This window comes from Euprymna scolopes, chromosome 3 (assembly GCF_053919585.1).
Source record: "Euprymna scolopes isolate OS-2025 chromosome 3, ASM5391958v1, whole genome shotgun sequence".
NCBI lineage: Eukaryota > Metazoa > Mollusca > Cephalopoda > Sepiida > Sepiolidae > Euprymna > Euprymna scolopes.
The window spans coordinates 195,436,982-195,450,093 of NC_136484.1; the positions used below are offsets into that span (position 1 = coordinate 195,436,982).

Here is a 13,112-nt window from a genome sequence, read left to right on the forward strand (position 1 = left end):
TTTTCAGGGATAGCTCTGGTTGCCCCAGAAAATTGGAGTAAAATACCTCCCGAATTCTTTGTCCTTTCATTTGTTTATACTTTTCTCAATAATCGCGCCTTGGATTTAAAAAATTTTTTTCACAAATATTAGTCATGGTGATAGTAAATTTTACATTTGTATAGGGGGCCTTGCATATTTGGCTTGTTTATCTTATAACAGTTCTCTTTGAAAAGTGAAATTGTTAAATTTTGTAAACGTTAAGACTTTAAGCAATGAAAGGGTGGAAGAGTTATGGACCTCACACCACCACCTGTGCAGTTGGTGTCTTTCTATGAATTTTGACTTTCTTAGTTTAAACTGAAGTTGAGGAAGAAAATTGCTTTTTATGCTGTCCTCTCTCTCCACATACACAATTGTGGTCACCTGGTTGAGGAGTTTTTCAATTTTTTTCCCCTTTGACTACTCACAATTTAGCAACTTTTAATTTGCAGAATTGTACATCAACCAAATGGCAAAAATAGTGAAAAAGGATTCACATCTTGTGAAAGCATTAACATTGATAACGCTATAAGACAAAATATGAATCTGAAATGATGAGTGATACACTATTAGAAAAATTATCATTTGTGAAAAATGTATATTTAAAGGATCTATCACCAACAACTTTAGAACAAGCAAGTATATCCCCTATAATATTTCAAACAAAATATGAGCTATTAAAGAAAAATAAAAAATAAGGGCAAAACAAAAGAGATATAATAATAGAATATCTTGAAGAGCAATTGACATTGGCAGATTTAGTCAAAATAATGAAGGAATTTGTTCCAAAGAACCGTAAGATGTTGAATATTGGACGAAGCAAAACCTTAATTGCTTTTACTGATCTAGATAACAAGACAAATTCTTACATTGAAAACCAATGCTTCAGTGATATTGTATAATTTATTACAATAAACCAAAAATTAACCAAAACAATGATAGGGGCACAACTTGGCAGTTGGTGAGAAAAAAAATGGGTCAAATTTACACCTTATCAACCTTTTTGTAAAAAACAAAATGAAAGATGTAAACCTAAAACTTGACTAATTTCATGAACAGAGCCTTTGTGTTATTTCTGAAATTATGTGGAACTATCCCCCCCCCTGTATATTCATCTAAAGAACATGGAACACAGTGCCATAGGTGTGCTTCCCAACTAACTACAACATAGTCGTTTTCAAGTCGAATGTTAACAAATTCTTATTGAACCCACCTTAAATAATTTTGCCCAGTTTAATCATAGTTACCAATCCTCGTCTACCTAACAGACTCATTAACCATTTTTTTTTTTTTTTAGTGGCTTTGTTAAATATCTAAGCTGTGTGTACCAAAAATTTATTTTGACAAGAAGAGGTGCACCTGGTAACGAAATACAAAAAATTAATTGCCAAGAGATAAAAATCTTGAATTATCATTTGAATAAAAATAATGCACCTAGCATCAGGGACCACCTACATGGGCAGAAGCAACATAAACATGAGTGTTAAAAGTTAAATGTTGGAGGTGTGAAAGGTGATTTGGCAAGAAGTAAAAGCAGGGCAATTGAATCACATAGAATAAAGAAAAAGCAAATAGATTTGTTTGTCAACCTAAATCTGTCTCCAAATAAAACGCCCTGGGGGCATGGCTACAGTGATAAAACCATTTCATAAGGTCATTTGAGATGATCACAAATTGTTATAAAAACCTGCAATTGATATCTGAGTGGTTGTCAGTTTGAGTTAGAGAAGAATCAACCATCGAATTCTTGTGTGTGTGTGCATCTTTCTCCTAACAACCCACCATCCGTAACAGTCACGGACATTAAAGATATACTCTTAGATTTTCATATATCAGTGTTTCAGCATTGTTTTATAGTAAAGCACAGCAGCAATAAAAAATTTGGACAAGTCGTAACATGTACATAAAAACAGCTTTGCGATTTTCTATAATTTCTAACAAGTTTTAAATTAAACCCACTAAGATTTTTTTTTATCACCTTTTTATTTTATTAACCTGACCTTTATTAGACACGAAACCTTACATAATAGCTTGCTTTGATATTTCTGTTGTATACAAATCATTTTACTTGGTATCATTTTATGACTTGATTCAAAAATTGATGTGAATCACAAACGTAAAAACCAGATTTATTTGAAAATATTTTACACCTGTCCTTTTTTTGTTCTTTCATTGTTGAGGTCCCTAAATGCCAGAAAGTTTTCAACTATAATAGTTTCTTCCCTCGAACAGCTAGACTTTGGAATTCCCTTTCTACTACCTGCTTCCCTGACTGTACTGACATGCAGAAGTTTAAATGTAATGTAAAGAAACATCTTCTTAATCTTTCCTTGGCATGGTCCCAAATAGTAGCCCCTTACATCTAAGTAAAAAAAACAAAAAAGTTAACTGTAATGAAGCTTATTGCTGTTTATGACCTTTGCCTCTAAGAAACGTGAAATCTGTTTCTTTGTAAAATTTTGCTGTTTTTTATATTAAAAAAAAACAAACAAAATCTATCTTAATTTCAGATGTTTTTATCCATTGGCCACTCTAACATCCCTGAAGTAATTGCATGCATTTTGTTCGTATTAAAGTCAGCCGCCATGTTTAATGTTATCTCCACGTTCATCTGAACTATTCCTGGGCTGAGAAAATCAGTTGTCATCTGCGAAACATTTTTATCATCTTTTGACCACATGTTGCTAAAGTCTTGTTGAACCTACAATGCTTTTAAAAACGACCCCATTGTTAGTGTCTCTTATTGATTATTCTTGCTCTTCTGTCGAGTTCAACTTTCACTTGCACATTTTTTTTTTTTTTTGTGTGTTTTTTTTTGTGTTTTTTCACATACAGTATACTCTCACCTATTTGGGGGTCAAAACAACAGTGGGCAGCCTGGGTGGAAAGAAGTGTTGTTTAAAAAAAGGAGAAAAAAGGTTAAAAGTCCCGAGCATTGAAATTAAGCATAGTCAATCAAACTGAGATGATGACTTTGCAAAAACTGACCCCTCCTTGTAAAAAACTGCCCAATTGAGGGTGAAGGAATTAATGTTTTGGCCAATTTTTCGATATTTGTCGTCTGAAAGATCGAACTTGTAAATGATACCAATCTGGTTAGGATCCGTTGTGTGTGTCGAAAGTTTTTGGCACACACACACATATTTTGCCTTTTCTATATTAGACTAGCAGGGGAGCCCGGCTGTTTGTAGGTGTGTGCTGAGCTGAAAAAAGAAACAGTGGTAGTAAGCAAGCAGAAAATAAAGTGAAAGAAAACCTGACATCTTACTGCTACGCTATGACGTTCAACTTTAGCGGTGTCAATCAAAAAATTGACTTGCATAAATGAATAATTAAGCGAAGGTGTTCACGCAGGTGCAGAAATGAACGTCTGGCTTAAGTTAAGAATTACACACTTAACTCTGGCTGTAGGCCGGTTTCTGCCGTATTTATTTCCCTATGATGTTGGAAAACCAGCTCTCTCTCTCTCTCTCTCTCTCTCTCTCTCTCCCCCCCCCCCCACCTGAAAGGGGGTAGCTCTGGCAGTGTCCAAATGAATAGCAATTGTCTGATATGAAAGGTTTCCTACACAGTGATCAAACCTAATTGCCTTTGCTTTAGACAAAAAAGACAAACACTCAAAAAGACGGGAAGGAGGCAAATTTTTAAAACTCAATCAAAATAAAGATAGACAACGTCCATTTTCAAATCTGAGAAATTATAATCTAGGAAGTATAAGGAAAGTTTTCCATAAATGTAATCGACATGAGAAGGCCGAAGAAAAAAGCCTTTAGTGGACATACAGAAACGCACACGCGCCCATTATGCCTTTTCCAAAATAGACTAGTGGGGGTACCCGGCGTTGCCCGGGTGTTTGTAGGTGTGTGTATGGGAGGAAGGTTAAAAAAGACGATCTTAAAAAAATCTGAAAAAACAAAAACAAAAAAAAAAGCAGTAAAAAAAATGGCATAAATAAACCTGTCGGATCAAACTTGCAATCTTAAGATAACAACGCTGTGTGTATGAGGTGGGGGGTAAACTAAAGAATAAGCGAAGTAATAAAAAATGTTGCCCGGGTGTTTAAAGGTGTAAAAGAAAAAAAATAGTTTTGGTCGGGAGGCGGGATTGAACCCGGAAGCCTTGACGTGGAGGTGGACACAAAAGCCAACCACTTAACCCTCTCGACCACGAGTGAGAGTAATTGATTAGCGTGTTAAGTTAAGGCTTATAAAGCGAGTGAAAGAGGTTTGATTGACAGGAAACGCTAAACGAGGTCATCGCGGGATCATTACGATGACGTGGCAGTATTTTTAGTTTTCGCTTCCCCCAGATAATGGGGGGGGGCAGCTCCCCATTTAAAGGGGATTGTCCAAATCGAATAGCAATTGTCTGATATAAGGAAAAACTCCAGATTGACCAAAAGCTGATTGCTTTCTGGACGTTTCGGCACGAAAGCCGAGAACACGTAATGATCGACTTTACTTTCACTTTATTTATACTAAAACGCAGGACAAACAGGCGATACGGCGAAATAAATCTAGAGGCAACGCTCGTTCCCAAATCGTAGATATTATTATCTAGGGGGTATATGAACACTTCTAAGTGATAGTAACGACCCCAGGACCGTCGGTGAAAAAAGACTTTTCGAGACATACAAAAATCCATGCGCCGCATTTGCCTTTTATATATATAGACTAGCGGGGGTAACTGGCGTTGCCCCGGGTGTTTGGAGGTGTGTGTGGTGTTAAATAAAAAATAAACCGGGGGGGGGGGTAAAGGTTGGTAGGATCGGACCCGAAGCCCTGAGGCGAAGTTTGAAAATAAAATTAGCCAGCCAGAATGAGTAACTGAAAGATGTTTGAATTTATTTAAGTAAGAACCAAATTGACAGGTTATTTAATTAGTTGGATTTAGCTGGTGCCCGTTTTAAATGAGGTCAAGTTTTGACTGCGGGATAGTATTCATTTACTGCTGAATGCTTTTTTTTTTCCTCCCGAAGATGTTATAGGAAAAAGACTAAGCCACATGCGGCGAGTGACAAATATTGAATATATATATTCCCGAAATCGAGCAAATTAAATAGATAGGCAAGCTTTGTTGTTAACTGTGAGATATTACGATTTGTATGTGATATAAAAAGTTGTGAACCGAGCGACTGCTTCTCTGAAAGAAGCCTTTTGTAGACACACAGAAAAAGCGAACACACATACATACATTTTTGCTTTTATATTTATAGACTAGCGGGGGTACCCAGCGTTGCCCAGGTGTTTGGAGGTGTGTGTGGTGTTAAATAAAAAATAAACCAGGGGGGAGGGAGTTGTAGGATCGAACCCGAAGCCCTGAGGCGAAGTTTGAAGATAAAATCGGCCAGCCAGAATGAGTTACTGAAGGATGTTTGAATTTATTTAAGTAAGAACCAAATTGACAGGTACGCGCACGGAAGTCGTAGAGCGTTACGACAACTACTTCAATGACAAGGTTTGTTTTTTATAAGCGAAGTAAAAAAAGAAAACAATGTTAAAACTTGAGCGGGGGGGGGGGTGTAATAAAAAAATAAAAAAAACACAAAAAAAAACTAACGTAAGACAAACGAACGATGGAAACAGAAAAACGAACACGTGAAAAATGGCTTTATTTAAGCCATTTTTCATGTGTCCGTTTTTCTGTTTCGATATTAAAATTAAAAAAATGGGTGGGTACCCAGGTTTTTTGGGGTGTGTGGTCGGGGGTGGATAAGCGAAGTAAAAAAAAAAAAAAAAAAACAAAAAAAAAACAGGAAAAGGAACATTACGTGAAAAGTGGCTTGAATAACACTGGTTCAATATTTAAATTTAAAAAATCGAGAAAAAAAAAGACATCTCAAACCACGATTTGAACCCAAAACGCTTAGATAATGAACTAACACGCTAATCACCTGAGCTAACGTAACGTACATGAAACTTAGTCAGTTTTTCAACTATTTAAAGTAAATCAGGTCATGACGTCATCTGGCGCATTCGTAGAACTGGTCGTCGTCACGAGAGGACTGTTTTTGTTGGCCCCCCCTGTAGAAAATTGTCGATTTCGGGGTGAAAAAAATGAATGTATTTGGCCAATTTTTCGATATTTTTCATGCGAAGGATGGAGCTTCAATATGATACCGAGTTTGTGAATTTTTGTTGTGTCTGTCGAAAGTTTTTAGCAGACAAACATACACACATACATACATACATATATACATACAGACACTTTCGCTTTTATATATAGAGATGATAACGAGGGGTACCCGGCGTTGCCCAGGTGTTTGGAGGTGCGTGTGGAAACTCTGGGGGTGGGGTGGTGTTTTGCTTTTATATATATACTAGCGAGGGGTATCCGGCATTGCCCGGGTGTTTGTAGGTGTGTGTGGTGTTAAATAAAAAAGAAACCGGTGGGGGGGGGGGGGGATCGAACCTGAAGCCCTGAGGCGAAGTTTGAAAATAAAATCGGCCAGCCAGAATGAGTTAGTGAAAGATGTTTGAAAGTCGTCGAGCGTTACGACGACGATGTAAGCATTGTTATAATAAAGTAAGAAAAGAAAACGTTTTAATTAAGCGGGGGGGGGGGGGTGTAATCAAAACATAAAAAAAAAGCACAAAAAAATCTAACGTAAGGCAAACGAACGTTGAAAACAAAAAAAAACGAACACGTGAAAAATGGCTTAAATGAGCCTGTTTCGATATTAAAATTTAAAAAATCGGTGGATACCCGGGTGTCGCTAAGAATAAGCGAAGTAAAAAAAAAAAAAAAAAAAAAAGAAAAAAACCAGGAAAACGAATGTTACGTGAAAAATGGCTTAAATAATACAGGGTTCAATATTTATATTTAAAAAATCGAAAAAAAAAAAAACCATTTCACACCACGATTCGAACCCAAAACGTTTAGATAATGAACAAACGTGTTAACCAACTGCGCTAAAGCGACGGGGATGAAGTTTACTCGGTTTTTCAACTATTTAAAGTAAATCAGGTCATGACGTCATCTGACGCATGCATAGAATCGGGCATCGTTACGTGAAACCCGTTTCTGTTGATCCCCCCCCCCCCCCCCCCCCGTCGAAAATTGTCGATTTCGGGGTGAAAAAGTTAACGTTTTTGGCCAATTTTTTGATATTTTTCAAGCGAAGGATGGGGCTTCAATATGATACCGAGTTGTTGAATTTTCATCGCGTGTGTCGAACGTTTTTAGCAGACACACAAAGATACATACATTTTCGCTTTTATATATATAGATAGACTAGCGAGGGTTACGGTATAACTGGAAATGTTTTCTCAATCATTAAATCATTTCTCTCCGATAGGCTCATAAGAGTAGTGGTAGATGGACAAAAATCGGAGGCCTGCAATATAAATGCTGGAGTCCCTCAGGGGTCAATCCTCGGCCCAACTCTCTTCCTGATCTACATCAATGACCTCCCAAAACACATACTTAAATCATTCGTTGACATCTATGCTGATGACACGACCATCTACGGCAACACATCAAAGGCTGTAAATGACGAAGTTCTCTCGAATTCTCTCTCCTCTGATCTCGAGCGCGTGGTTCAGTGGGGGAAGATGTGGCTAGTTACCTTTAATGCATCTAAAACCAAACTCCTATCCTTACATCATCAACGCTCTGATCCCCAGCTGGCATCAATTGATATGGATGGCTCTCGTCTGGGTGAGGCCCCGTGTTTTGACAAGCTTTTGGGTTTGACCTTTACTCCTGATCTGAAATGGAACACGTACATTAAGTCTGTTGCCAAGGTCGCAGGAAAGATGGTGGGATCCTTCTACCGCTCCAGAAGATATCTCACTACTGATGCAATTCTCTATCTATATAAAAGCCAAGTACGGCCAAGGATGGAATACTGTTGCCATATCTGGGCAGGAGCTGCCAAAAACAGCCTATCATGCCTTGACAGAGTACAAAATAGACTTCGTGGTTTAGTGGGGGATGCCCTTTTCTCTACCCTGCAACCTCTCTCCCACAGAAGAGACGTTGCGAGCCTATCCTTGTTTTATCGTTATTTTCATGGCAGATGCTCGTCTGAACTCCAATCCCTGGTCCCCCCTCGCCAAACTTTCACGAAAAACACCCGTCTAGCTGAATCCACTGTGAAAAATTTCCCCCACTCTATATCTGTGCCTAAATCAAAACGCGGATTTCATGAGCAAAGCTTCTTTCTTAGAACTGCACGCCTGTGGAACTCTGTTCCGTCTGCCTGCTTCCCTCCGGACTACAACTTGGATGTCTTCAAGTCTAATGTTAACAAATTCCTAATGAACCACCCCCCTAATTAAACACTTCATAAAATCTCCTCACTAACGTGTTGTACTTGCAATAACTCTTATCCCTGAGTGGCTTCCGGGCCTTGATAAGTGGTGATCACTGTGTAAAAAAAAAAAAAAAAAAAAAAAAAAAAGGGGTACCCGGCGATGCCCGGGTGTTTGGAGGTAAATCAAAACTCGGGGGGGGGGGGTAAAATAATAAAAAAAAATGTTTTGGTAGGTGAGTATGAGGATCGAACCTGGACCCTTGAGGCAAAATTGGAAATTAAAGTGTGAAAAAAAAAAGAAGTGCGACGTTAACCATTGGGCCACCACGACATACAACAGAGACACGTTTGAATTCATTTATTTAACTTATTAAAAACAGGTGTCCGCAATAAAAGTTAACTCTGCTGCTTCCATTTGACCTAATTAAGAAGGTCAAATAGAAGTCATGCAGTTAACTTTTGCGTCGAGGCAGTGTTTAGGTTTATTTACCCAAATTTGACTGTTTTTTTCCCCAACAGATGTTGGGGAGGGGGAAACCAGCTTCCAATTGTCCAGATTGAATAGCAATTATCTGATATACAACATTGATCAAAGCTGATTGCTTCTGGACGTTTTTCCCGGCGCAATGCAGAAAAACACGTCCGTTAGAGTTTAGTTTCACTTTATTTATACTAAAAAGCCCAATCAACACGCGAGAAGCCAAAATAGCAATAATTTTGTAAAAGTCAACGTAAATAAATCTATAAGCTACATGCGTTCTCAAATCCTAGATATTATTATCTACGGCCTATATAAATACTTCTAAGCGATTGTTACCCCCCCAGGAGCGTGTGCGAGAAAAGCCTTTGCGATACATACACGAAATGATCACACACATTTTGCCTTTTATATATATAGACTAGTGGATGTGCCCTGCATTGCTGTGTGTGTCGGGAAAAAAAGTGAAGGAGGAGAAGAATGTGAAAAAAAAAAAAATTGTTAGTAGGCAGGTAGGCTCGAACCTGAACCCTTGAGACAAAAGTGGAAAAGAAAGTGAAAGAAAACGTGATATCTTACCGCGACGCTAAGAGGACAGAGGAAGTGAGAATCGTTGAAATTAAATGATTAAAAAGTTAAGTGAGTGAGTTGACCCAGGATGTCAAACATCACGCACTTAAAGCTGCAAGCTTTCTGCATATTTGTTTACAACCAGCTCCCCACAGGAAGGGGAGTGTTCAAATGAATAGCACTTGTCTGACATGACGGGTTTTTTATTTTATTGTAATTTCACCCCAAACAAGGCACATTGCCACTTTGATGTAGGGGGCTACTATCAGGGACATAAGCTACAGGGGTACTATGTGGGGAGTTGAGCAGCAAGATGTCAGTTCACGTTACACTTGAACTTCTGCATGTCAGTACAGTTGAGGAAGCAGGAACTCTGAAGGGAATTCTAAAGTCCAGCAGTTTTGGGTAAGAAACCACTGGAGTAGAAGGCTCTCTTACATCTAGGGATCTCTACTGTGAAGGGGTGGGATTTTGGTGCTTGCTGGGTTTGTCAGGGGTACTTACGTCGAGGGGGCACAAGTGCTTGCAGTTCGTCAGAGCATTCACCATTAAAGTACTTGTAGAACAGGCAGAGGGGTCCTACATTACGTCGATGGGACAGAGGCTGAAGCTTAGATGACAGTTCAGGACCTATTAGGTTGGCGACTCTCTTTTGAACCTTGGCTAGGAGTGAGACTAGTAGCAGATGCACCAGCCCAAATATGACAACAATACTCCATACATGATGATGGCCTTATAGCGGTACAGAATTATTTCGGCCGTTAGTAGCTTTCTAGCATGTTAGAGAGAACCTACCTTTTTCCCAGCAGTCCTGGCAATGCTCTCAATGTAATTTTTCCAGCTCATGTTTCCTATGAACGTTAGGCCGAGGAGTTTAAAGGATATGCTTTCAGATAAAGAGTCTTTGGCCATTGCTATTGGTGGTAGAGAAGGTTTCTTGTAGTTATTGAAGGAAACAAGCTTAGTCTTGGCAGCATTGAATGTGACAATCTATTTTTGTCCCCATTCCACAACAGATCGGAGGTCATCCTCTAGTGTTTCTGCCATTTCTCTAGATAGTGTTCATTTGTTTTCCTGTCGTGTCGTTTATAGAGAGTGGTGTCATCAGCATATATACCCATCTCACAGACAATTTTGTCGGGGAGGTCATTTATGAATATTAGAAATAATAGAGGCACTCCCGCATTTATATCATATTGTTTAGATGTACAACCATCGATGACAACCTGGATATTTCTCTTATCTAAGAAGGATTTAATTATGTTAAAGATTCTTCCAGTGATACCGTATGATCTGATTTTCCTGAGAAGACCTTCATGCCCTACCCTGTCAAAAGCCTTAGATATATCTAGAGCTACTGCTCTACCCTCCCTTGCTTTGTCAAGTGAATGGTATATATGCCCAGAGATTACAGTGAGGATGTCTGCCGTGGAACGCGCTTGCCTAAATCCGTATTGTTGGTTGGTCAGAAGTTTAGCATCTGTAAGGTGATGGACTAGAGCTTGGTTAATAATGGATTCAAATATTTTGGCGAAAAGTGGGAGGAGTCTAATGGGGCGATAATTTTAGTACTTTAGTGCCGTTTTAAAACTATCCAGTATTTGTGTTTTTTTTTTTGTTGTTGTTCGTGAGGGATGGTGCTGGCGGTAAAGAATGTAATCCACACGAATATCGAGGGAATATTATATTTATAAGTTTTGACACGTTCATGACTGGCGGACAGTGAAAAGGGAATTTTTTTTTTATGCCTCAAGGTAAAAATTGAATGTTTTTTAATTGCAGGATTTCAAATTCAGTACTCCCGCTAAGGCGAAAGATTCAGCAGACACTCCACAGCAGACATTCCAGTATTCATCAACGTCAAACTTACCCAAACCCAAATTGTCAAGTCCTTCTTCAACAAGTAAGACTTAAAAATTTCACTTGTTATGGTCACAGTGTTTAAATTTAGGATGAAAACGTGCTAGGTGATGCATATTTAGTGTGGAAAATATGTAATGGATTTAGCTGTCATTGATTAATTGCAAAATAAAAAATAAAACCAATCTTTTTATAATCCTTATCCATCTTTGATCTGAAAAAAAAATCACCTATGATTTATGGGTCATCAAAGTCTTTAAAAATTTGCATTGATTGACGTAAGGATTATAAAAAGATCAGTTTTTTTCTTTTCTAATTGCTTTCAACAATTATATCTAAATCCATTACATGTTTTCCGCACTAAATCTACATCACCAGACTAAAAAATCTGTCTTCAATTTGATTGATGAAGTACATCTTGAATCCAATTTGTTGTTTTGAAAATCACAACTCTGAAGTTTACCAGTATCATTGTAAATTTTTCCTGAACCAAATTTTGAAAAATGCAGGAATTTTCCGTAAAGCAGAAGAGAGGTAATTTTTTTAATTTAAGCAAGTCATCACTATCATATCTTATGAATTCAAAGATTCTATTGTTAGCATTTGTTTCTCTGATATCTTTCTAGTTAGAATTCTTTCTAGAAAGACATCAGGTATTTACAGGGGGTGGGGGTCATTTAAGCAAGTAAAAATGAACAACGCAATACGATGAAACTACAATGGATGGTAAAATTGATTTTTATCTGTAATTAATCCTCTACTTTATTATTTTCTTATAAATTTTGGTTTATTTACTTTTGCATAACCCATGAATACATTTTTACTTGACTTTCATTTGTGATTAATAGTCAACACTTGTGACATATTCCAAATCTAAAAAATAAAACGGATATTTTACTAAACAATCAAATCTATGATCTAATTTCTGCTTTCCTTTTCTATTTGTATTTTTATTTAGGCTTAAAAGCGTCCCCTCAACTGAAGACTGGTAGCGTCATGGAGGCATTGTCAGGGGTCAAAAAAACTGATTACACGTCTTCACCGCCCACTAGCAACTTTTCATCGGGATTTTTTACTGCAAAGTCTCTGAAGACATCTGGCAGCGTGATGGATGTGCTGGGAGGGGGAAATAAGTCTTCGATAAATTCGTCGTCATCTTTCTCGGCAAGTAATAGCGGTAGTATATTTGGCGGACTTCAACCAGCATCAACTCTGAAAACAGGCAGTGTGATGGATATTCTAGGAAAACCAGGAATTGGTAAGTCGTTTTGCTTTCATATTGCTCTTTAATTTGCGTTTCAAAACAAATTAAATGAGCTTACTGAAACCTTTTCTTCCCCCTTTTTCTGAGGGTGACTCGTGGATGTAATTTATCAAGTCCGCTCTCTCTGGCAATTCAATAATGATATCTATTAAGTATTGCTAATATTATTGCATGGTAAGAAATTTTGTTTGTCTCAAAGATTTTGTTTTAGCTTTTAACATTTCAACTCTGTCTTTGGTGACGATGACAGTGACCCCCTTCTCCTCCACTTCATTACATATCTGTCGTTTAATATAAATAAGGAATTTATTCATGTTTGAAGTTTGCTATTGATTCTTTATTCAATATGTTGTTCTTTTAGAGTTGAGGGTCTTCATAACCAGAATAATGGATACTAACACAGACTATGTAATAATTTTTATAGAATTGAAATTTTATCAATACTCAATTGCGTATCCTTGGGAAAAGATATGAATGCACAAGTTCCGACATGCATATCGATGTGTGCTTGATGAATCTTTTTATATTAAATGAGCAATGAAAGTTTTGAGAACAAACTCTTCAATGCATCTCCCTCTCTACTTTTCTATCACTTTCATTCCTTCTGAATGTCTAACTTGCATAAAAGTGTGGGTGTGTTTACATTTGCTTGACTTACCCTG

General features: G+C 37.7%; 1 protein-coding gene across 4 annotated transcripts in view; it reads left to right on the plus strand.

Moving 5' to 3' along the window:
- The window catches only part of LOC145260593 (uncharacterized), a 116,549-nt gene that overhangs the window by 51,499 nt on the left and 51,938 nt on the right, over window positions 1–13,112 (plus strand). For all 4 annotated transcript variants that reach the window (XM_080118872.1, XM_080118892.1, XM_080118881.1 and 1 more), the window contains exons 14-15: window positions 11,109–11,229; window positions 12,145–12,444. In XM_080118872.1, coding sequence (XP_079974998.1) covers window positions 11,109–11,229; window positions 12,145–12,444 — 421 coding nt within the window. The remainder of the gene's footprint in view (window positions 1–11,108; window positions 11,230–12,144; window positions 12,445–13,112) is intronic.